This window comes from Blastomyces dermatitidis, assembly GCF_000003525.1.
Source record: "Blastomyces dermatitidis ER-3 genomic scaffold supercont1.15, whole genome shotgun sequence".
Taxonomy (NCBI): Eukaryota; Fungi; Ascomycota; class Eurotiomycetes; order Onygenales; family Ajellomycetaceae; genus Blastomyces; species Blastomyces dermatitidis.
Window position 1 is genome coordinate 1,109,259 of NW_025544788.1, and position 22,154 is coordinate 1,131,412.

Here is a 22,154-nt window from a genome sequence, read left to right on the forward strand (position 1 = left end):
AGAGCAAAGAAATAATGTATGAAATGACTACACCTGACACATCACAATCAAATGACTCAGTGAAATGTGCGAATTGAATAGTTGCAGAAAAGACACAAAGCCTACTATTTAATAGTGAATTAAAAAGAGAACTTTGAGATGAAGCAATGCAAGCTATGATCATAATAATCAATACATTCTCAACATTAACAAAGATATTTGAATGTAAGAAAGAAACATCACTTATATCTTTTGAAGTGTGAACTGAGATGCAATCTTCTGTTCATTGAATACAGAGATGAGGGTGCAAGGTCTACAAGAAGGATTTGAAAGTGTCAAATAAGCTCACAGATAGAACTGATGACAAGAAATGACAGCTGATTGAATATCAAGAATTACATCAATATCATGTGTGGGATTCTATTGCACATTGTCTTGAGATTGCATGAGATATCATATTTAATGAAGCTCTTGACATGAGTGCAAATACACCTGTAAATACAGTGAGAGAATTCAATGAATTGCCTAATGAATTGGACATTCTGAATGTCAGAGAGAGATGACAGCACTGCTTACTATAATATCTTATAAAGAAAAAGTCAGATATTTTGAAGATGATTGTAAATGAGAACTTAGAGAGTGCAATTGATTCAATCTATCTTCTAGATAATGAGACACAGCTTGTCATGAATGAAGAGTCTGAAGACTCTGTTAATGAGAATGATTCTATTCTAAGTGTTCTGACAGACTGATCAACTACACTGACAGAAGTCAAGAGAAGCTCAGACTGAAACTATTGATATAAGATAATGAAAAAGAAGATTAAGATATTTGAATAGAAGAAGATATATATTATTATTGAGAAGGTCTCAGAAATGAATATTCTTACAGATAAATGAGTATATGATTGAAAATTCAATAATAAGAGAGAAATCATCTATTTTAGAGCTCACTGAGTGATTAGAGAGTTCTTGCAACAACAGGGTATTCATTATACAAGATTGTATACTGCAGTGATATCAGGGCCTACATCACACAGTCTATTCACTATATCAACTGTCAAAGAATGAAAGATCAAATCAATTGACTATATATTCATGTTTTTGAATGACATACTACCACAGAATGAGATAATCTATATACAACTGCTCACAGATGTTAAGCATGACAGAGAGAGCTTGATAAGACTACTCTGTCAGAGTCTATATGAAATGAAGCAAGTCATGAGAGTATGATATTTCCTAGCAACAGAACATCTCATCACATTGAGATTTAAGATATCATTTTATAACAGTGAATTTCTATATTACTCTGTTCACAAGATCTATCTGACACTGCATGTTGATGATTATTGAGTGATGAGATCTCAAGAACAGCAATTAGACTGAGTATTGAGAAAGATTGCAAAGAGATTTGAGACAAAGAATGTTGAAGAGACCAAGTCATATCTTAAGATGAAGATTAAATGCCAGAGAAATAACAATCTAGTGATTACACAAAGCTGTTATATTGAGAAGATTCTTGAAGATTTCAGTATGAATAAGATAAATCTGACTGGCATCTCAATAACAGTCAGCATACAACTGGAATTCTCATCTGATGAGAGAAAGGAATTGAATGATGACTTTACAGCTACAAGATATTATCAAGAATTGAAATCATTGCAATATTTAATCTCAAGCAGTCAGTCAGATCTGGTGTTCACAGTCAACTATCTCTCACATTTTAACTCATATTCACATAAAGCATGTTGAGCAGTGTTGAAGCATGTCCTACATTATGTCAAGAAGATGAAAAACCATGATATATTGTACAAGAAGGAGATAGAAAATGACCTGAGTTCTGTGACATACTGCAATTCAGACTGAACAGGGGTGGATTCTCAATACAAATTGACTATCAGCTACATTATATTGATTAACAGATCACTGATCTCATGACAGTTGCAGAGACAGACATCTATTATCAAATCAATCACAGAAGCTGAGTATATTGCAGCTAGCAAGACAGCTTGTGAGATAATCTGGTTGAATGATATGTTATATGACACTGAATTGATAAATGATGAAAAAGTGAAAATATGCTCACATCTATAAGTTGACAATAAGAGAGCAATTAATCTAGCAAAGAAAGAATTCTTAACATGAAGATTGCATCATATTGAGATTAGATATCATATTCTCTGTGATTTGATTGAAAAAGGAGAAATCATGATGAAACATGTTGATTCTACAGTGAACATAGCTGATGACCTCACCAAGTCACTGATGAAGCCTGCATTTGAAGATTTTATCAAAAGGGTTGACATTCAGAGAATTGAGAAGAAGGAATGATTGAATGATAATGATGATACAGCGGATCAATGGATTTTGCATGTATTTCTTGATTTTTACAGTTATTGCTGTACGGACGCCTTTCCTAATGAGGAAATCAGGGTCCGATTGATGTAATTAATTATTATTGCATTTTTGAAAGATTTGAGGATGAGGGAGGCCCCGGGTGGTGGCTTATAGACCACGGTGTAGCAAGGGGGGGTGTTGGTGATTACTACACCTACCCTAGTCACGTGCCACCCCAACCTATTTAGTGTAACTCGCGTAGTTAGATTACAACACAACAACGTTATCCTCCAAGAGTAGGTGTAGTAATCACCAACATATTGTGCGAGGTCGGGGTCATGATTATGTAACGAGGTCAAGTGGCGCACTTAGCGAGGTCAAGTTTTCTGTATACACCCTGCTGTAACAAACCACATCCAAACAGGCTGGGTACCCGAGCCCAGCTCTTGGAAGTTCATACCCCAAACTGTGCAAACGAACGATAAAGGAATAAAGATGGTAGCTAGGACCGTAAGTTTCTGAACTCTTACAGCATTCTCTGTGGACCGCTTCGACTCTTCCAGTATGGAACTATTGACCAGTGTATCAATGCCAGAGTCACACTCCTAGCCAACGCCTCCGCACGCTGGAGTAGGTACCCAAAGTCGCTGAGCAGTAGGCGGGCTCTTTGTTGTGCTTTGGGAGATTCTTGATCGCGCTGCCAGCCTAGCAAATCGCAAGTTTCCAGAGTTCTGACGGTTTCGGCGAGGCGTTGAGCGTGCGATATGAGCTGCGTCTTTATGAATCTCAGATTTAGCAACGAGACAGCGTCGTTGCGACGACCCATCTTCTGCTGCTCACCCGTGAAGGAGAGCTCGTGCTTAATACGGCCGTGAAGAAGGTTTAGAAACTGGAGTTCTGAAGATGCAGCGAACTGGAAGACCTCGCTGACGGCGTACAATGCATCTTGTTCAGCAACTTCCCGATCGATCATTGATCCGTATTGAAATGGAAGTAGGCAGATGTTTTGTGTGGCTCTCCACTCCGTCTCTTGTCTGCTTGGGGGGGGGGTTGTTTTCACTTGAAAGTTGGGACGGACCTGGATCCCATTACCGGCTCAGATCTATCTATTGTTGAATGAGATCGAGCGTCGACTGCTTGATGTACTATTACTGGAACGAAGCGTGTCTCCCAGGGCCGGGTACCGGAGAGTGGACTCCATGGCCCCTGGACGCTGTGGGAGAGATCCTTCCCGCTATCAAGCCACACGATAGCGTGGCAAGTTTCCTCTCGGTGCCGTACCTCAATTGTTATCGTTTGTTCTAAAACGTATTCTCGTTTGCTCAGCAGCAAACATTTCCGCACTACGGAGTCCGCCAATTGCACCCTATCACAGAACTGTTTGAAATATTGATCCAACGCTCGCGCCTGAAGCTTACGTGCTTCTTGTAGATCCTCAGGCTCATAGGCAGTGTCTGCAACATTTCGACAGTAAACAGTTGAAATGGTCAAGTCGAAAATTCGAACTGAGGACGATGGGAGGGCGGGTGACGAGTAAAATTCCTGGGTTCCCGATGAAAATGGCTCGAAACTAAGATGTCGTCGATATAGCTCAGGGTTAATTTTGTATATCTCTCCAATAGTTGCCAACCACTGGGTTGAGCCATAGCCTCGCATGAATAACAGGTGTGGCTTCTTTTTCGGTACCAACGCAAAGTTGTCTATATCATGTGGTTTTGACCCGAAGGCTGCGTTCGTGCCTTCTTTTATGTCATGCATCACTACGAAGTTGCTAGTAACACCTTCGTCGGTTGCTGTCGAGGAGATATTTGGATCATTTGGAGCAAATCTTGAATTGGGTGAAGACTTTAGATATTTGTCGAGGATGTAAAGATCCGGCCTAGGGTAAACATTGCGCTGACTCGACTGCTGGGAAAGGGCTTCGACCTCCCGCCGGAATTATCTTCCTGCTGCTCATAATCAGTATCAAGAGCAAAATATACCACTTGAAAGATATAAAAGATTTTATTTACCCCGGCAGTCGGACATATGGTGTGCTATGCAAGGGATATCTGCTACCTTCTACCTCCTGTTAAATGGAATGGAACAAGGCTGTGAGTTCTGCTATGTGTTATTGTTGCAGAAGGCAGCCTAAATGACCTAAATAGTATTCACAGTGAAGCAACAAAGGTCTGGTAGTGAGGAGTTAACTTACAGCTGCTGATATACTTCTAATTGATAATTCATCAGTGACCTATTGCATTTTATTATTACGAACCATTCAAAATATATTACATCTACGGAGTCCGATACGGAGGCCAGTTCAGCTGTTATTGTATGTGATATATGTACAGTTACATATAATGTACTCCGTACCGCGCATTCGATTTAAAGCTTAAATAGTTAAATAATTTAGTATAATAACTAGTTAACTCGTAATTTAAACGTGGCACAAGTCAGTAACTACAGAGTATGTCCAAGTCATCGCCAAATTCCCGCAGTCTTACTCAATTATATCCTCTTCTCCCTGTCATCGGTCCTCAGGTCTAGCTTCTTTCAGTGATGTCTTGTCCAATTACAGTCGCCGCATCCACTACCGAGCCAAGAACGCTGATTCTGATGCAAAAAAAATCTGATAACTCAACTGGTTGGGCTCCTCTACCGGCGTCACGACTTCTCTGGGCCTTCTTGAAGGACTTAAAGGCCTAGTTTTGGCAGCGGTTTTTGAAGCCAGCTTGAGTTTTTATGAGAAAATGATTGAAATTGCTGCCATGGATCGAAGCTTCACCGTACGCGCCCTCCTTTCTGGCCTGTTGATTGGTGTCCTGGTCAACCTCTCCAACACTTACTATGGACTCCGAATTGGCGTGGCCAGTCAAATGTCCATGGTCTCGGGCCTTCTGGGATTTGTCGTCTTCAAACTGTTCTCAAGATGCATAGAAAGCCCTTTGACGCCTGCTGAGAATGTTTTAATTATCAGCGTAGCCACAGCTACTGGATGTATGCCAGTAACTGCTGGGTTCGTTGGTATAATTCCAGCTCTTGAATATCTCATCGGCCCGGAGGAGAATGGCCCACTACGAATAGCTTGGGAAAGCCTTGTTTTTTGGTCAATTGGCCTTTGTTTCTTCGGCCTGATCTTCGCATCGATTTTTCGGGAGCATTTCGTTGTGCGAGAGACGTTGCCCTGGCCCGGAGCCAAAGCAACTGCGCATCTTATCAACACGATACATCACGTGCCTCCCGAATTTTCAACTGCTCCAGGTGGCATATTGTCCCCAAGCTTAACAGAGGAAAATCCAAGAGCAGGGCAGTCTGGAACTCCTGTGGAAGAGCGGCTACTTCTACTTGCGCACGGGAGCGGTGGGAGATGGAAGGTTGGGATGAATCGCCTTTTCCAGGGTGCTACTGGATCTGGAATATTTGTATGACTATTTTCTGTATTATTCAATTTCGCAGCGTGGCCTCCTGCTGATATACTTCTTCAGACCATTGTTATCTACTTCGTACCCATATTAAAGAAATTACCCATTCTCGGATCGCATGCGGCGAGTGAATGGCTTTGGAGTATGGACCTTTCTCCAGGTTTCTTAGGACAGGGAATTATCACAGGGCCCATAATTCCGTTGCACATGTTTATCGGCGCCATTATTGGCTGGGGAATTTTGTCGCCATATGCCAAACACCAAGGTTGGGCCCCCGGTGACGTGGATGACTGGGAAACCGGGTCAAGAGGGTGGATTATATGGGTCAGCTTGGCCGCGTTATTCGCAGACGCTTCCGTCAAACTTTCCTGGTTTATTGTCCGGCCTTTTTGGAAGTATTTTTTCTCCGTCGGACGCCTCCAAAGGCAGCTGGATGCTCTGCGAAGCAAGAACGACTCTGTGACATACCCACGGCCTCCTCGAGGTCGATATCAGACTGTGCCAACTCATGACGACTTTGAGACACCTCAATTCTGTGATTCTCAAGTGGTGGACCGGTCATCGAATCGGTGGTCGCCGTTAAAAGGGGAAAGGGTTCATTTGTCTGACAGCCCTATCACATCTCGAGCGTTGGGGTTGGGGTTCTTAGTTTCCGTCGTCATTTGCATCCTGGCGATAAATTTCACTTTCGGGAACTTTATAACATGGTACCACACTATCCTGGCAATAGCTCTATCACTCCCAATGGCAGTGATAGGTATACGATCTTTAGCGGAGACGGATTATAATCCCGAAAGCGCCTTGGGTATGCAACCCCTCTTCATTAAGTATCTACGATCGCTCACATCATTCCTTAGTATCGCAGTTAGTCTTTGCGACATTAATACCCCATTCCAACGCGAATGGCATAATTATCAGCCTCTTATCCGCCGCCCTCGCACAAGCAGGTGCAAACCAAGCAGGGGATATTTCCTTCGACTTCAAAATCGGAAGTCTCGTTGGAGCACATCCACGAGCGCAAACTTATGGGCAAATCATCGGCTCTCTATTCGGCGCTCTCATATCGTGCGGCATATACAAACTCTATGCGTCACAATATCCCATACCGGGACCTCTATTCAGGGTCCCATCATCATACCTTGTCCTTAGTACGGCAAGGCTAGTGATGGGTCAGGGTCTGCCGGAAGGAGTTGCGCCGTTTGCTTTGGGAGCTGCTATTCTCTCCATGCTGATTACGATAGTCAAGATGCGATATGAAACCCGATGGTGGCAAAAGCTAATTCCCAGTGGGGTATCATTGGCCATTGGTCTGCTGCCTTTTTCTTTTTTCCTATACTTTTTCTTTCGGTCGTATTTCATAGTCACACTTTTTTATGCCCCCATCCCGTAAGTGCAGCGAACAACACTAATTGTTTACTAGGAATTTACAATGTACCGTCTTTTACCATCACACGTGTCATTGGGGGTCTTACATTCTGGCTTCGTAAAGTTAGGAGCGGGGAAAGTGAAGGCGATATGATATTCCTTGCTAGTGGATTGGTGTTGGGGGAGTCTATCTCAAGCCTTGTTACCCTCGCCCTTACTGCAGCCCATGTTAAGAGCATGTAGGAAAGGTGTGGGTGCTAAGACCCGCGCAATAGAGGCACGCAGGCATGCTTCTTGCCACGCAGGCTGGTCACCACACTCATACGGTGTGCATGCTGATATGGTGCCATCTCGCCAATGCAATGTACGTACCTAAAAGTTCTACTCCGAGGAAGATGTTTTACTCTGACATGTTCGCTGCTGGTAGGTTCTTGGCTGAAGGATACTCCCAGGCTAGATTATGCACCATCTCATACCTTGCACTTCGCCTTCATTCTTACATACCTGGGGGTGCTGAAAAATGGAGCCCCAACCTCGGCCAGAATAGGAAGGTGGGGTCCTGATCTCGGGCCGACCCTTGTTGGTGAGGCTGTTAGTCATTCCGATCCTATCCTGACCATGTTCACAGTAACTTAGTTAATATTGGTGATAAAGGCCCTCTTTTATCAAAAGCAAGAGAAAAGGAGAAAACAAAAGAGAAAAATGCTACCCAGGACCCTGCTTTCTTAATTAGTTTAATCATCATTAAAGCAAAGTTGCCCACCAAAATATATTATTATTTATATCCAACCCACTTAGCTCTAAAGTGTGGACCGCTTCCCAATATAATGGCCGCAGAAGTTGTGGAAAAGTTCTTCGACGCTCACCCCGATATCAAATTCATTTGCCTCCAATGGGTCGATTACTCTGGAGTATTACGTACCTGAATAACCACCAAACCTCGATGCTTTCGCATCGCGAGTGGGACGGACTGCTGTCAACTCGCTCAAAATTGCATGGTCCTACCTATATCGACTGAACCACGGTGCTTCCCTGATGGAATTGAAGACTGGAACTTGCGCCCGGACTGGGGAACGCTTATGGTCTGCGGGTTCGCTCCAGCGCATGCGTCCGTCATGTGTTATACCTCCCACCTTGGCCTGACAAACCCTCTTGCAAGGTGCCCAAGAAATTTTCTGTATGAAGTGTTGGCTGCGTTCGAAGCCCAGTACCAATCGACACTGCTGATGGGTTCCGAAATTGAGTTCGTCCTTCTTGATGAATCCTCCAACCTCGCACAATCCTTCGATCGGCTGGTTGGCAGTTCCATGACAGCTGGCCTCCGAACTGAAAATTTGGTTATTATGGAGGACATTGTTGCCTCATTGGAACTGTCAGGGATTGAAATATATCACTTCCACACAGAAACTATAAATCAGTTCGAGGTTGCACTATCGCCACTTGCACCGATTCAAGCTATTGATGCTCTCATGATGACTCAGGAGACAATTCGCACTATATGTATCCGTCATGGCCTACAGGCTATGATGACCCTAAGACCGGTTTTTAACGGCCCACGAAATGGCTGCCACGTCCATCTTTCTATCAATCCTGCGCCAAATGCCCCCTGTTTCTTAGCCGGTGTACTGAATAAATTGAAAGCTCTTTGCGCATTTGGTCTGGCAAACTATGATAGTTACCACCGAGTAGCTGGGGACTGTGCAGGAGAATGGATAGCTTGGGGGACACATAACAAAGACTTTCCTATCCGCCAATTTGGTCCAAACCGTTGGGAACTTAGATTCTTGGATATCACTGCCAACATGTATCTTTTCACGGCTGTTATGCTCTCAGCTGGGATGGATGGTATGAAGCAAAACATCATATTGTCGGTGCGTGACTGCCAGGTTGTCCCGTCAGCACTCACTTTTGAAGAAGCTGAGCGGCAGCTCCGAGCCTTTGGAATCACAGAACGTATGCCGAAAGAATTGGAGGTATCCTTGGACTATGCCAAGGATGACAAAGAGATACAAAATTGGGTTGGAGCGGAGTTGTTCTCTCAATACGTCAAGGTTAAGGAGAAGGAAGTGGAATATTTCTCGAAGATGACCGATGAGGAGCGCAGACAGAAGTTCTTGGGTTACTTTTAGATAGGCAGACAGTACGGAGTTCCCCCATGTTTGATAATGAGGAAAGATAGATAGTATGGCGTGGAAAAAATAAAGATAACGAACAAGAATAAATAAAGAAGGACAGAAATGCACGTCAGACCGACCAAAAGCAAACAAGATTATCGAAGTCTACAGTTCGCAGCTCTCTTGGCCTTTCATCTGGGAGTATCTGTTTCCGAAGTAGTTTTGCCCGCTCTACCCACCACTTTCCTTTCTTTTTGTTCTCTTCGCCACCCATTGACAGGAGATGAACACCTCTGAGGAACGATGAGCGGGCTGACTCATTTCTAAACCATTGCCGATCGCCCCAGATACTCATAGCCCGATCAAGGTAATCCCTGGCAATATTATTTGTTGTTAGGAATCATCCGAACATCTTAATTACGATAACGGAAGATGTACTTACTGTGCTAAGTCGTGTTGCTTGTATCGAATATGATGTTCAGCTAGCTTGTGGCAAGCGTCCGCTGTCCGATGGTTGGATTTTCCCAAAGTTGACTCATACTGTTTGAGGCATTCTGAGTGTATGTTGAATGCCTCATCCCAGAGTCTCTTGGCGCTTTCATGATTTCCATCCGCTGCGAGTCGCGCGGCTTTGCTGTTCTTTACATTTCCAAGGGCCTGAAGAACCCTGCCCGTTCTGAACGTGATCTATCAGCATCCGACGTTATAAACACCAAAGGTCACGGGCGTAAATGATTTTTAAATCACTATCATGCAAATTTATAGGTCTCAAACCTACTTGTAAGAAACTCTGTCTAACTTTCCATGCCTCTTCTCGCGCTGCATCAATAGGTCTGTCAGGGTCTCGTCCGCAGCATCGAGTTCTCTTTGAACCCAGTATGCTAATCCGAGGTTGCAAACGGGGAAACCAAATTCGTCCACGTCCACATCAAGCCCCTTAATCATCTCGATGCATTGTTTGAAATATTCCGTGGCGAGAGCAAACTTTCCGATCATCATGTATGCGATACCAAGCTGGCTATGAGCAAAGGCAAACCTTAGATCTGGCTTATTGTTCTTCCCTGCTTCAGCCTTACGTCGTGTAAGACAAATAATATTGTGTTCTAGGCATGACTGGGCGTCATTCGTCTCATTTGACAGGGCACCCATAGTAAGATGCATATCGCTGACTAGAGGTTCTTGGAGGATATTATCTCGGCCGCACAAGTCAAGCGCCAATGTCAAGTATGCTTTCCCTTCGTGGGAGAAGCCTCGCTCGTGGAGGTAGCTAAGACGGGCCATTAGCGTTTATTTCTTGTTCGCTATGTTAATTTTATACTGTAAGTTGTATGCTATATGGGGCATGGCATGAGTTCTTACACTGCGGCCTCATTTAAAAGGATGGGAAACGCCGGATCTACCGGAAATCTTGCCCAGGCTTGAGAGTACTCAATGTAGATTTGGTAAAGCTGTTCTAGGTGCGGGAATAAATCTTCGCACAATGCCCAACGCTCCCTTGCCTGCCTGCAAAGATCACCCGGAGGCCAGATCTCTGAAAGGAGATACAGATCCTCTTTAAAGGTTTGGTAGCACTGTTGGGCGTCCATGCCTGTTCGGACCTCTGCTTGGATTACCCGATGAATCCATAATTCCTTCCTGCTAACATTCCGTTTGATGATGGAGGATGATAGGAGCTCATAATGGGCGCTCTCAAAAGTCGATGCTACCCACAAACCGCTACCTTGGTCCCTGGACCTTTGTGGATCTATATATATATCTTCCCGGATCCGATCCGGGTTCATGAAGGCGAGGGACTGTAGAAGCTTCTTCGCGTGCCGTTTAAGATCCCGAAAATTGTAAGTGGTGGCAAGCGTGTATCAGTATCGATATTCCTGTTCGGCATTGCTAACATTACGTGTCTCCACATATTGAGCGTCAGAGGCAAATAAATTTACATATTCTCGGATTGAAAGGTGTCTCTTGCGAATAAACCCCGCCATTTGTGTCATGGCTAATGGCAGACCACCAAATTGGGTAGCTACCTCGGTTGAGGCCGCCAACTCATCTTCATCCTCAATCTCCGTGGATCCTTTAGCTAGCTTACGGAGAAGAGTGGCCGCCTCAACTGTTGAAAGCGGATCCAAGTCAATGCCAGATCCATCCGAGCGGAAGTGTGTTTTGGCAAAGGGATCCCGACTCGTTATCAACACTGAACCATTTCCATCGTATGGCAGGTAGTCGGCAATGATATCCAGGTTGTCAGCATTATCAAAGATCAATAACCAAATGGAGTTCTCTTCCGCTCCGCCTTCTTGATTTTCATTCCTATTAGTTTTGTTCAACCAGGCCTTGGCTATCTCTTTGCTATTTTCAAGATCTTGGGCTTCATCTGGACCTTCAAGCCCTAGCTGAGTTGGAATTCTACCAAAATCGGATACCAGCTGTGATACGCCCCCTGCCTCGAGCCAAAAGATAGCCCCGAATTTTTCCTTCCTAGAGTAGGCGTATTGAATCGCGATATCAGTCTTTCCAACCCCACCCATGCCACAAATTGCAAAAAGGCGAGTGCTGTGAACATTTCCTGAGTCTGGCATTTCGCGCGGAAGGAGATGCTTGTCCATGAGATCAAGTATGTCTTTTCAACCAACGAAGTCCCGGTTTGGTGGGTACCCGGCTAGTGAAAAGCAGGGAAGGCGGCATTTTCTACCGCTTAGGAGTCGCTCTGAATTTGGCGAGAGGAGGAGTAAGCGACGTGGAATCTGGTGAGTTGATTTGCCGGAACCTTTATACACGTGCGAGCCCTTTTCTGAAGTGAAGGTCAATTTCCTGGTTATCCCAAGTAGTTCAATGTCAGCAAGGTTTAGCGGGTTGAGTGGATTCGACGTCACAGGGGATTGAGAAACCATTTGTTGACCACTCTTTACGCAGCGTACAGCTCATTTTTCATTTGCTTAGCAATCATTGGTTAGTTAGTTAACTAACCGTTAACTAGCGCCTAGAGCTAGAAATATTGCCCAGTGGCTTCTCCCGAATAAGGTACGAAGAAAATCTCTTGCTGAATAATTTTGATCCGTGAGCAAAGACAGCTTACAGAGCTCTTTGTGAGAAAGATGTACCCCAAATAGGCGCTCCATGCTGGACGATATAGTAGCGGTTTGTTCGTCAACAAGTGCCTAGTTACCAAAGGGTAAGAAAATTGATCCGAGTCTCGCCGAAATCGCATTCTGCTTTTTCTTACCTGTTTTGTCCCGAGAAGCCGTTGCATACAAGACAGGTGATGCCCACATTCAAATACGGACAGGAGAGGAATAGAAGAAATTTGCTCGAACCTAACGGCCAAATTTGCTAATTGGAAGATATTCGAGGTTGGGAGTTTCCTTTTATGCGTTGCGATCTTTGCGCACTTGTGCAGGATCCGATTGTGACGCAGTAATGTATCTTCATCCGTGACCCCACCATGAGGCGTTCCCAAGAATAAAATACCTGATAAGCAGCCTACGACTAACTTGAACCTCGGATCTTGTAGGTTTTGATGCACTAAGAATAACGCCTTTTGGTGGTTAATCCACAATGTGAACCACTTGTCAAACAGAGAAACAACATGATATATACCTTCTTGAGGAGCACGCCCCCGAGAGAATGGGCAATGAAGATAATTGGCCGTTGTGGAAACTGTTGATCTGTTAGTATTATAACACTACGTGATGGACGTCTTCTAGGCCAGCGCTAGGGTCTATCGCAATACCTACCTCAGTCGAAAGTTGGGCCAAGTGCTCCGCCAAGTCACTTCCTGCCCTGAGGAAATTCTCCCACGAAAAGTGGTCAGGTGAGGCATATGCTGGTCGATAGATATATATGTGCAAACGCAGAGACGGAATCCACAGCTATCGCCGCCCTATACAGTTCATCATCGACGCCCCACTTGCTGACTGGTGGAGTGTGGTAGCCGGGGATAGAGATCACACTGAACAGATGACATGAGCCTGCACGGAGGGAGAGTAGAATAACCTTTGAACTAACCTCGCCTCAACTCTCATTCTGTCATTGGGATGAACTTGGATGACGTTGCTCAAATTAATCGACGACGATTGAGCGGCATGTCTGCCATCTGGGCCTTCTCGTGGTGCCTGCATGGGAATATTGAAGAAGATGGAAAAGCAGGGAACTCAACTGGAGATACCCCAGCCAAAATACTGATGCATCGAATATTCTTGCAGAATGTTCAGGGGCAGGTGGTAATCAACCAAGCGCGTGCGCTCTTGTGCGTTGCAGTTGGGGTAGTGTAACAAGAGGGATAGGGTAAGGAATATCAAGTTGAATTTTTGCGACCTTTTCCGGATGAGCTTTTTGTTTCTCACTACCTCGGGTGGATTAATGACGCTTTTGTAAGGATCATAGAGGTGACAAATATCATATGCACCATTCAGCTATGGTGGGCAAAGGGGTAAAGAGGCAAAAAGGGAGGGTTGGGGAGGAGGGGGGAACCAGGGGGGCAAGGTGGGGGTGGGGGGACATTGATCTATGACATCCCGCCATCTCCCTTGGTGATGGAGGCTTGCGCCCGGGTACGACTACACTCTGCTAATGAGACGGCGACACCTGTCATGTGGACAGATAGATGCAGCTTATGCATGGTCCTGACAATTCTTGCTGCGGAAGTATCTGAGCCTAATGTGCGGTGGTCGTAAGCAGCAGGGTTTTGCCCTTTTGTGAGAACAGCGCTATGGATAGTGAACTGACCCCTCCTGGTCATTATTTATACGCCTGGTTTAGTTATAAATACCAGGCAACACACCTCTTCCACATGGCGCTGGGCAAGGCATCCCCGCCACTCATTTCAAGCGAAACCTCCCATAGGTTACACATCTGAATTCCACAAGAACAGGTTGCCTGCCCTTTGCCCACTATGCCCAGGGACACAACTCCGAAAACTCAACCCTGGAAGGCCTTGTCGTCTTTGGCTGAAGACAAGAACCCCGACCTCATGAAAAGAAATCTCAATTCTCAGGACAATTGTTGTTCAATGGGAACTTCAGTCAGCAAGCCAAATGGCCGAAAAATCGAATATAAGGGCTGGGCGGAGGACGATTCCGCGAAGCATACGGCCAATTAAGAATAATATGCGGGCGCGGAAGGGGGAACTCCGCAGAGGTGGGATTATTCCTAAATTATACTGCCCCTGAGCTTCGACGTTAGTTGGATAAATTTCTTACCAGTAACAGCAAAGAAAGATCCGAGAGCGAGAGGGACACATATTACAGCAGCGGACTTCATGGCTCAGTTCCAGCGGCACGTAAATGGAGAGGAGAACGAATACGCTCGTTTTGCTAAATTCAAGCTTATATTGGCCTCAACTTTATTCTACAAACCCTATCTGTACTCTACTAGGCTTCTTTTCTTGTGACTTGCTCCTTACCAGCTGAACAATACTTTGGTTGTCAATGCCGCTGAAGCCTGTTTATTGCACTGTTCTGCTGATTCTTTGATCAACTTCAACTTCATATCACAGCGTTTCGCAGTGGGATCACAGGATAGGTTCATGTGATGGAGAGACAGCTGGGGTCTCTTTATAGTATATTATCAGTCTCGCCACCACCACTTCCCTAGATTTAACTCAGAAACAAATCAACTATGGGATCAACTAGAAGCAATACATCCTAAAAAGGAGATCAATAATCAATGGGAGAGGGGATTATTCTTTGTGATATGGTTGTTGAAGATTCAATCTGGTTGGCTTAAAGCTGGTGCTTGCTCGAAAAGAGCAGTATCTTATACTAACCATACCAACAGGATAGTTACAGTAACCACTGACTGACTCTTCCCAACGAACCCTCACAAAAGCCCCACAGAAAAACGCTGGTCTACCCGGCGTAGTGGAGTAGTGGAATTATCATATCTCCACTTATTTAACTAGCCCAGGGCTTGGACTCTGGATAAATCATGTCTGTGTACATGACGAGCAGTCGAACATCTATACTCTCCCTTCTTGACATGGTGTCCTGGTCTTGACCCGGGAGAGGAAATGCGCCGTGCGGGCAAGCTGTATAGGTAGTTAAAGAGTAGTAGCAATAATAGCATGTGGTGTAAAAAGAAAAAGAAAGGGGAAAAAAAAAAGAGAAAAAGAAAAAGAAAAGGAAAAATAAAGGGGGGTCTATCTGCCAAAGCAACTTACGGGAGGAGAGGAGTTCATCCGAATCAATAGCCTTGAAGACAAGCACCTCATCCGCTGTTTGATCTGGCAACCAGTACCACTTCTGATCTGCATCGAAATGTAGCATGCGATTCTCCGCAATGTAATTGGGATAAATCACATCCGTGTCCACAAAGTCGGCCTGATCAACACTGGATGCATCGCACAGGGCAAGAGGCCAGTCCCTGACGGGAACTGCGAGGGCCCTCCAGACACTATATAAAAAGGAGAAATTTGGCCTTAACTCCTCCAAGATAAAGGATTCATTTTGATTCAAAGATGAGATACTCACGTAATGACTTGGAATTTTGACTTTGTGATCTGAGCAGCAGCAGAATCCCCATATAGTTCGTGAATGATTGCCTTGGTGGCCGCGAGCGTTACATCTGAGGCAAATAATGGGGATGAGAAACTGATCCAGAACAGTACAGTGCCCAGGATACTTTTATCTAAGGAAGCGGGAATCTGGAATCAAATACCGACGTGTACCATCAAACTTGGCTGAGGTGTTGGGTGGGGCTTGCCGCCAAAATATGGGAATTGAGGATCTCTTTGCCTCAGCTATGTATTGTACGGAGAATGTCGTGGAATAACGAATCAATCAGCTGTCTATTTGTGACGAGCTTGACGAACTTAACTTTATCCCTGCTCAGGTCTGACTCTCGCCATCGTTTCTCTTTATTTACCCTTGAACTTTGCCCAGCGGTGGTTGAGGGCTGTGTGTGCATCGGCCATGGCTGGCTGGCTGTATCCATGAATGTATGCAGTTCAGTTCGGATTGAAATAGTTACCATGTCCAGTAACTACATGTCTAGGTGCTTTGACCTCTCCTCTCCTTCGACAAAAAAAGGTTGCTGCCGTCTGTTCCAAAGGACTTTATTGACTGGTCCCCGCACACTGTGGACCAGCTGGCTGGCTTTGTTCTCTTCTACGGTGCATACACACACTCACAAAGAGAGTGTGTGACTTGTTTCTGCAACCTGGCAAGTTTCAACCTCCTTGAAAAACTTGCCCGAGGCTAATTGACATACCCAGCAGTTACGGAGTACTCCGTTTGCAATTAATCCGTAGTTTACACCGACTCAGACTCAGACTCAGACTCTTCGCCCGTCGACAAAGCGCGTCCGTCATCTCGGAGGTGTCCAGGCCAACCGCGAAACAGCTTTTAACCACCCAACATTTTTTTTTATCACGGTACAATTGAAAATCGTTCCCCTCGTCGTCTAGGTTTGAGGATGCTCATTATTTTATGGTTCTAGGGCCTTCCTCTACTTCATTTCATTCATGGCACTTGGGTGCGGAAACCGTTTTTTCTCTCTCCGCCCTTTGTTTGGCAGTAAGGGTAAAACGCGTATCCCAGGCTCGACCAGCTCGAGCCGGAACAGAGGCCGCTTCAAACAATATAAAATTTCCCCGGGCAAGCTCGCACAGCCCAGCCTCAGCATCGAGGAAGAAGTTCAGATCACTGTCGGCCAGGTTGAATACCTCTTGATACCACACCCGGAGGTTGTGATTTTTTTATACTGTCACCACTAAACAAACTAAAAAAAAAAAAAAAAAAAAAAAAAAAAAAAAAAAATCGCAGCTAACGCTCCTCTAGAATTTTCTCGACTTCGAGAGTAGTAATAACGATCCTACTTTGGCACTCGTCTACATAACCAAGCCAGGTCAAACCGTTTCGGGATCAGCCCTCCGTCAGTTCCGTACCGATACCCTGGATCGAGACGATGTGTTTCAACCGGAATTCTTTAGCAATGTTATCTTCTACGGTTGTAAGGAAGCGGAGTTCTGTTTAGAGCCTGATGCTCGTGAAGAGCTAGCCACATGGAATACAGACACTTGGTCATGCATTGAAGGAAATCCCACGGCAAAAGCTGCACCAGGACCATACGTTTTCTCAAGGGGGAGGACCTGGCAACCATGGAGAATCTATCGCGATTCCAGTGCAACCTTTATGTGCACTTTCAAACCCTCGCCAGACTTCTCTGGGAGATGAGTATTCCAACCATAATGCCTTGGTGGGTTAAAATAAAAAAACTAACTATATCATACTCTAGTCACTCTCGACCCTCCTCAGGCCGGTACCGATGGGAGAGTCATCGTACCATCCCGTTGCTACTACAAACCGTGCAAGGAGCGTCCCCTTGACGGAGCTAGGATCAGCGTCAAAGACAACATAGACATCGCAGGTCATAAGACTACCCTTTGCAACCGCGCATGGCAAGATCTCTATCCCGCAAAGACCCAGCATGCAAATTGTGTTCAAGTTCTTATAGATGCAGGGGCCGTTATCGTGGGCAAATCAAAGCTACAGGCTATGATTATGCGTGAGGAACCCCTGGAGGCGGTAGAATTCACATCTCCGTTTAACCCTCGTGCCGATGGGTATCAGGTACCGTCTGGGAGCAGCAATGGAAGCGCTGCAGGAATTGGTTCCTACGAATGGCTTGACTTCTCCCTTGGATCTGATAGTATGTCTTTTATTATCCATGTTGGGGCAAGGATAAAAAAGGCCTTGACTGATGCGCTATATTAGCAAACGGAAGCGGTCGTAAACCCGCGCAATACAACGGGTGCTTTTCCATTCGCCCATCAACAGGGATCATGAATACGGATGGTGTTGTCGGTCAATTTCCGTGCGCGCAGGCCCCTCTGAATCTTACTTGGATGGGCAACAATACTGATTTGGGCTTGGCATCATTCAGAAAATTTGACATGCCCGTGTTTTTCGGGAGGGATCTCTCCAGATTCTCCGACTTCATTTCAGTGTGGTACGGAGATTCTCCGGACCTACGCAAACCATCCAGGGTTGATCTCCCATTCCAAAGAAGTTTATTTATATAGGTTATACTTTCTGACTTCTTTTTTTTTAGTTCCCGGTCAGAATTCTCTACCCTCATGATTATCTTCCGACTACAAACGCAGAACAGTCCCTTCTCATCGACCGGTTTATTCAAGGTCTCGAATCCGCTTTGGGCGTGAAGCGAGAGGAGATATCTCTCGCCGAAGAATGGAAACGAGATTGTCCCGATGGAAAGGATAATGACGATATTGCTGAGTATCTCAAACTGGTAAAACCTCATTCCCGTGATAATACTTTTGTTGTATTTACTTGGCTAAGTTCCCCCCGTAGGCTGGGGGTTATCCTTACTATCACGATTCATACCATCACTTAGATGACTTCAGGAAGGATTACAAGGAGAAGTACGGGAAGGCACCCTTCGTACATAGAGCTATGCACTGGCAGTGGTGAGTGGATTGTCTGTTTTCTGTACGATTATCTACTATAGCACAGTGGCCAAAAAAAAAAAAAAAAAAAAAAAAAAAAAAAAAAAAAACCCCGTGCTTATGTGACTGGTTTAGGGATATTTCGAAGAAAATCACACGAGAGGAACGAGATATGTATTGGCGCCGTTCTGAAATCTACCGGCAATGGCTCCTTGACAAGATCTTCAAGGCGGACTCAAAAGACTCCATATCAATCATGGTCTTCCCGATTGAGGAGGGAAGGCCAAACTACCGCGATGTGGAACCAGCGTTTGTTTCCCCCAACCGCCAAATTTCCCCTGGATTCTTTTCCTCATATCAACTTTGGACAAAAACGCTAACGCAGGATACTTAGGCCATTCTCCATCTTAAGTGGTTATGCGTCATTAAATATGTCACCTATGATGCGAGCACCGGAGCTCACAACCATAGGTAATATTCCCTCGTTCAACTCACGTAATGCCATTACTCACACAAGATTTCTTAGTTGGTGAGATACCATTCAATTCCATTGTCACAAAGCAGGAAGAGTTATTGCCGATTGCAGCGTCCGTCATAGGCGCCCCAGGTATGTAATGTAGTTCAGACTACTCTATTTTGACTTCGTTTAGCTTTCTTTTATTTTATTTTTCTCTATTTTCTATCATGACAGCTGGGAAACTAAATTGTGAACCGGGATTATTTTTGCAGGAACGGACCTAATTCTTGTGCACTTAGTAGAAAGAGGTATGACCGCTGGGAAGTTTTCTACTAAACTGAAAACAGGGCAGTCTATCTATTGAACACAGAGACAGCTGAGATGTGACTGAAGATTTTATTTTGCCTTATTTTTTCTCTTTTTAATTTAGTGAAATTTAAGAGAAAAAAACCCTTGAAGAGAGTAAAGATATTTCATTGCCTTATATATAGACTGGCCACCGGGACCATGAATTTCACGTTTGATCCCATTTGGTCTGGTCCCATACATTTCTTGGCGTGAATCCCGCTGGGACTGGCTATCAAAAAAACATGCAAAGTGACTATATATCAGATTTTAAAATGGGACCATGACTTGAAAAAAATGAGAAAGTGGTCCCATTTGGTTCCATTTAGTCCCATTCTTGGCATAAAGTTACTATTTTTAGACATTTTAAGGTTTTTTTTAGACTATTTTTAATTTTTTAAAAAGTAACACTTTTTGATAACACTCAAATGAGATTTAAAGTCATTTAAAGCAATAAAAATAATTTAAATTGAGAAGTGAAAATCATGATCTCATTTGGAAAATGTGACAAGAGTAGACAGTAAGTCCCACTGGGACAGTATGAGACTACTATCTAATGTTAAAACTGTGTAATGGGATCAGTTGAATTGATAATGAGACTATCAAAAAATCTGGTCCTGGTCCCAGACACGGTCACACGGTCAGTCTACTTATATAACAGTACTCTGTAGATTTAGTTAAGATAATTATATATTACAGATAATAACTATGTAGAATACTGAAATAAAAGAGCTTGATTATTACTAGATTTACTAATAGTTAAGTGAATGTAATATAATTAGACTGACCGTGTGACTGTGTCTGAGACTAGGATTAAACTTTATAGTTGTTATATTGTTTAAAAGCATTACTTCTAATCATGATTTGTATTTATTACATTAATCTCAAATTGTGTTATTTTAAATATTAAAGATCTCAGATTTACTTTTCAAATAAAAATCTAGTTTCAGATAAAGAATATATTTGAATTCTTAGTCACATTTTCATTCTGATCTTATTATTGAGAATGATATTAAATAAGATTATAAAATCACTTCTTACTTATATAATATCATAATATAGTACTTATTTATTGAAAATTCAATAGAGAGTATTATTAAATATTATTACTTTTCTAAATATAGATTATCTTAAAATACTTATTTCTCAGAGTTTTTACAATATTTATTATTAACTATGTATCTCTTATAGTGAGAGTAATACAGCTGTAATAAGTTATTATCTTAATATTATCTAATAAATAATCAGTATATATCTGTATAAATGTGAATATTTAGAAAATATACATTTAAAAAGTGTGATCAGAGTGAACTCTGCTATTACTTAAATAATATCAAGAATAGAATACTGAAATCAATGCTTTTTCTCATTGATTTCATAAATAAGATATATGAAGATGATTTTAAGAAATATAAGATTTCTTAACTTCTAGTAAAAACAGATCTTATGAAGAGACTCTATTTTTATAATATCAGAGACTGAGTGTTACTAAAAAGTGTTACTTTTATATAATGTATATATACTTACTGTAATAATTCACTCTTTATATATATAACTGAGAGTTATAACTTTCTTACACTGTATAACTCTTTCTGAGATACTGCTACTGATTTGTAATTTATACAGTCTCTCAGTTCAGTATACACTGTATGTATATAGTCTGATATACTGAGACTGTATTAGTCATTATAATCTGATATAATACTAGACTAACTGTGTGACTGTGTCTGAGATCAGAATTAAACTTTACAGTTATTATATTATCTAAAAGTATTACTTCTGATTATAATTTGTATTCATCACATTGATCTCAAATCATGTTATTTCAAATATTAAAGATCTCAGATTCACTTTTCAAATAAAAATCTAGTCTTATATAAAGAATATATTTGAATTCTTAGTTACATTTTCATTCTGATCTCATTATTGAGAATGATATTAAATGAGATTATGAAATTACTTCTCACTTATATAATATCATAACATAGTACTCATTTGTTGAAAATTCAACAGAGAGTGTTATCAAATATTATTACTTTTCTAAATATAGATTATAATTTATATAATTTTAATTATAAAAAAAATATAAAATACAAAAAAAAAAACAAAAAATAAAAAATAAAACAAAAACAAGAAAAAATCAGCACAAAAACAACCGCTCCACCACGAACTCGCTCGATTTTTCGAATAAGAACCCGCCGATAGATCCATCGAAAAGCCCTCGATCATACGAGCATTCTGACCCCATCGCCGACCGCATACCCTGTGTGGTGGTGGAGTTATCCAGCCAAACGTGAACCGGACGTTGTTCAAAACTCCTGTGTGGGAGTATCCCCCGTTCTCCCCTACCACACCACAACCCCGGGCCAAAGTGCCATACAAATTGTAAGGTGAAGAGACCTAGCCATATGCACCAATCTTCTCGATTTTGGAAGATCCCCGATCTGTAGTTGTGGAGATATCTGAGGAGCGACCTCCGCGAAAACCCTGTCCATCTTTGATGTTCCAAAACACCAATGCCAAGTCCCACCGTTGTACCGCCCTTCCTAATCTGGCCCATCCCCAGCAGAAAAATACAAAAAGATACCTCGGCGATAATATCAAGCACATAACCAACGGCCACTTCTGAAGTGCAACCTCCGCGGTCTGTCTTCAGTGTATCTGAACATCAACGCCAAGTCTCGCCCTTGTACCACCCCTCTCAATCTGGCCCATCCCCGACAGAAAAGTACAAAAAGATACCTCAGCAACTGT

The 22,154-nt window shown here is 43.2% G+C and overlaps 10 protein-coding genes across 10 annotated transcripts; 5 read left to right on the forward strand and 5 right to left on the reverse strand.

The window, feature by feature from the left end:
* Positions 1-2,844: 2,844 nt before the first annotated feature.
* Positions 2,845-4,076, reverse strand: BDCG_09482 (uncharacterized protein; the record flags this gene model as incomplete). The annotated part of the gene is made up of 2 exons (XM_045425275.1): positions 2,845-3,352; positions 3,397-4,076. The coding sequence occupies 2 exons, from the start codon at positions 4,074-4,076 to the stop codon at positions 2,845-2,847; spliced, it is 1,188 nt and encodes a 395-aa protein (XP_045273808.1).
* A 974-nt stretch (positions 4,077-5,050) lies between these two features.
* BDCG_17991 (uncharacterized protein) lies at positions 5,051-7,330 on the forward strand (the record flags this gene model as incomplete). The annotated part of the gene is made up of 4 exons (XM_045427028.1): positions 5,051-5,722; positions 5,786-6,527; positions 6,580-7,029; positions 7,143-7,330. 4 exons carry the CDS (start codon positions 5,051-5,053, stop codon positions 7,328-7,330), a joined length of 2,052 nt encoding a protein of 683 aa, XP_045282957.1.
* Positions 7,331-7,444: 114 nt separating this feature from the next.
* BDCG_17992 (uncharacterized protein) lies at positions 7,445-7,723 on the forward strand (the record flags this gene model as incomplete). Its single annotated transcript, XM_045427029.1, has 2 exons — positions 7,445-7,451; positions 7,515-7,723. 2 exons carry the CDS (start codon positions 7,445-7,447, stop codon positions 7,721-7,723), a joined length of 216 nt encoding a protein of 71 aa, XP_045282958.1.
* A 359-nt stretch (positions 7,724-8,082) lies between these two features.
* On the forward strand, positions 8,083-9,216 carry BDCG_09484 (protein fluG; the record flags this gene model as incomplete). Its single annotated transcript, XM_045425276.1, has 1 exon — positions 8,083-9,216. The coding sequence occupies one exon, from the start codon at positions 8,083-8,085 to the stop codon at positions 9,214-9,216; it is 1,134 nt and encodes a 377-aa protein (XP_045273809.1).
* A 115-nt stretch (positions 9,217-9,331) lies between these two features.
* BDCG_17993 (uncharacterized protein) lies at positions 9,332-10,982 on the reverse strand (the record flags this gene model as incomplete). Its single annotated transcript, XM_045427030.1, has 4 exons — positions 9,332-9,575; positions 9,644-9,877; positions 9,980-10,468; positions 10,561-10,982. 4 exons carry the CDS (start codon positions 10,980-10,982, stop codon positions 9,332-9,334), a joined length of 1,389 nt encoding a protein of 462 aa, XP_045282959.1.
* Positions 10,983-11,057: 75 nt separating this feature from the next.
* Positions 11,058-13,313, reverse strand: BDCG_17994 (uncharacterized protein; the record flags this gene model as incomplete). The annotated part of the gene is made up of 9 exons (XM_045427031.1): positions 11,058-11,815; positions 11,888-12,006; positions 12,114-12,130; positions 12,297-12,353; positions 12,419-12,730; positions 12,793-12,852; positions 12,930-12,975; positions 13,082-13,144; positions 13,201-13,313. 9 exons carry the CDS (start codon positions 13,311-13,313, stop codon positions 11,058-11,060), a joined length of 1,545 nt encoding a protein of 514 aa, XP_045282960.1.
* A 773-nt stretch (positions 13,314-14,086) lies between these two features.
* On the forward strand, positions 14,087-14,293 carry BDCG_09486 (uncharacterized protein; the record flags this gene model as incomplete). The annotated part of the gene is made up of 1 exon (XM_045425277.1): positions 14,087-14,293. The coding sequence occupies one exon, from the start codon at positions 14,087-14,089 to the stop codon at positions 14,291-14,293; it is 207 nt and encodes a 68-aa protein (XP_045273810.1).
* A 236-nt stretch (positions 14,294-14,529) lies between these two features.
* On the reverse strand, positions 14,530-15,933 carry BDCG_09487 (uncharacterized protein). The gene is made up of 4 exons (XM_045425278.1): positions 15,850-15,933; positions 15,663-15,756; positions 15,353-15,585; positions 14,530-15,220 (listed from the first exon to the last, which is right to left on the reverse strand). Exons 1-4 carry the CDS (start codon positions 15,860-15,862, stop codon positions 15,087-15,089), a joined length of 474 nt encoding a protein of 157 aa, XP_045273811.1. The 5' UTR covers positions 15,863-15,933; the 3' UTR covers positions 14,530-15,086.
* Positions 15,934-16,654: 721 nt separating this feature from the next.
* BDCG_09488 (amidase) lies at positions 16,655-19,348 on the forward strand (the record flags this gene model as incomplete). Its single annotated transcript, XM_045425279.1, has 10 exons — positions 16,655-16,879; positions 16,971-17,313; positions 17,428-17,841; positions 17,907-18,006; positions 18,076-18,178; positions 18,244-18,441; positions 18,504-18,619; positions 18,734-18,907; positions 18,993-19,069; positions 19,125-19,348. The coding sequence occupies 10 exons, from the start codon at positions 16,655-16,657 to the stop codon at positions 19,211-19,213; spliced, it is 1,839 nt and encodes a 612-aa protein (XP_045273812.1). The 3' UTR covers positions 19,214-19,348.
* Positions 19,349-21,540: 2,192 nt separating this feature from the next.
* On the reverse strand, positions 21,541-22,050 carry BDCG_17995 (uncharacterized protein; the record flags this gene model as incomplete). Its single annotated transcript, XM_045427032.1, has 1 exon — positions 21,541-22,050. A coding segment is annotated over one exon (510 nt), but the record flags the coding sequence as incomplete, so codon positions are not given.
* Between the last annotated feature and the right edge of the window lie 104 nt (positions 22,051-22,154).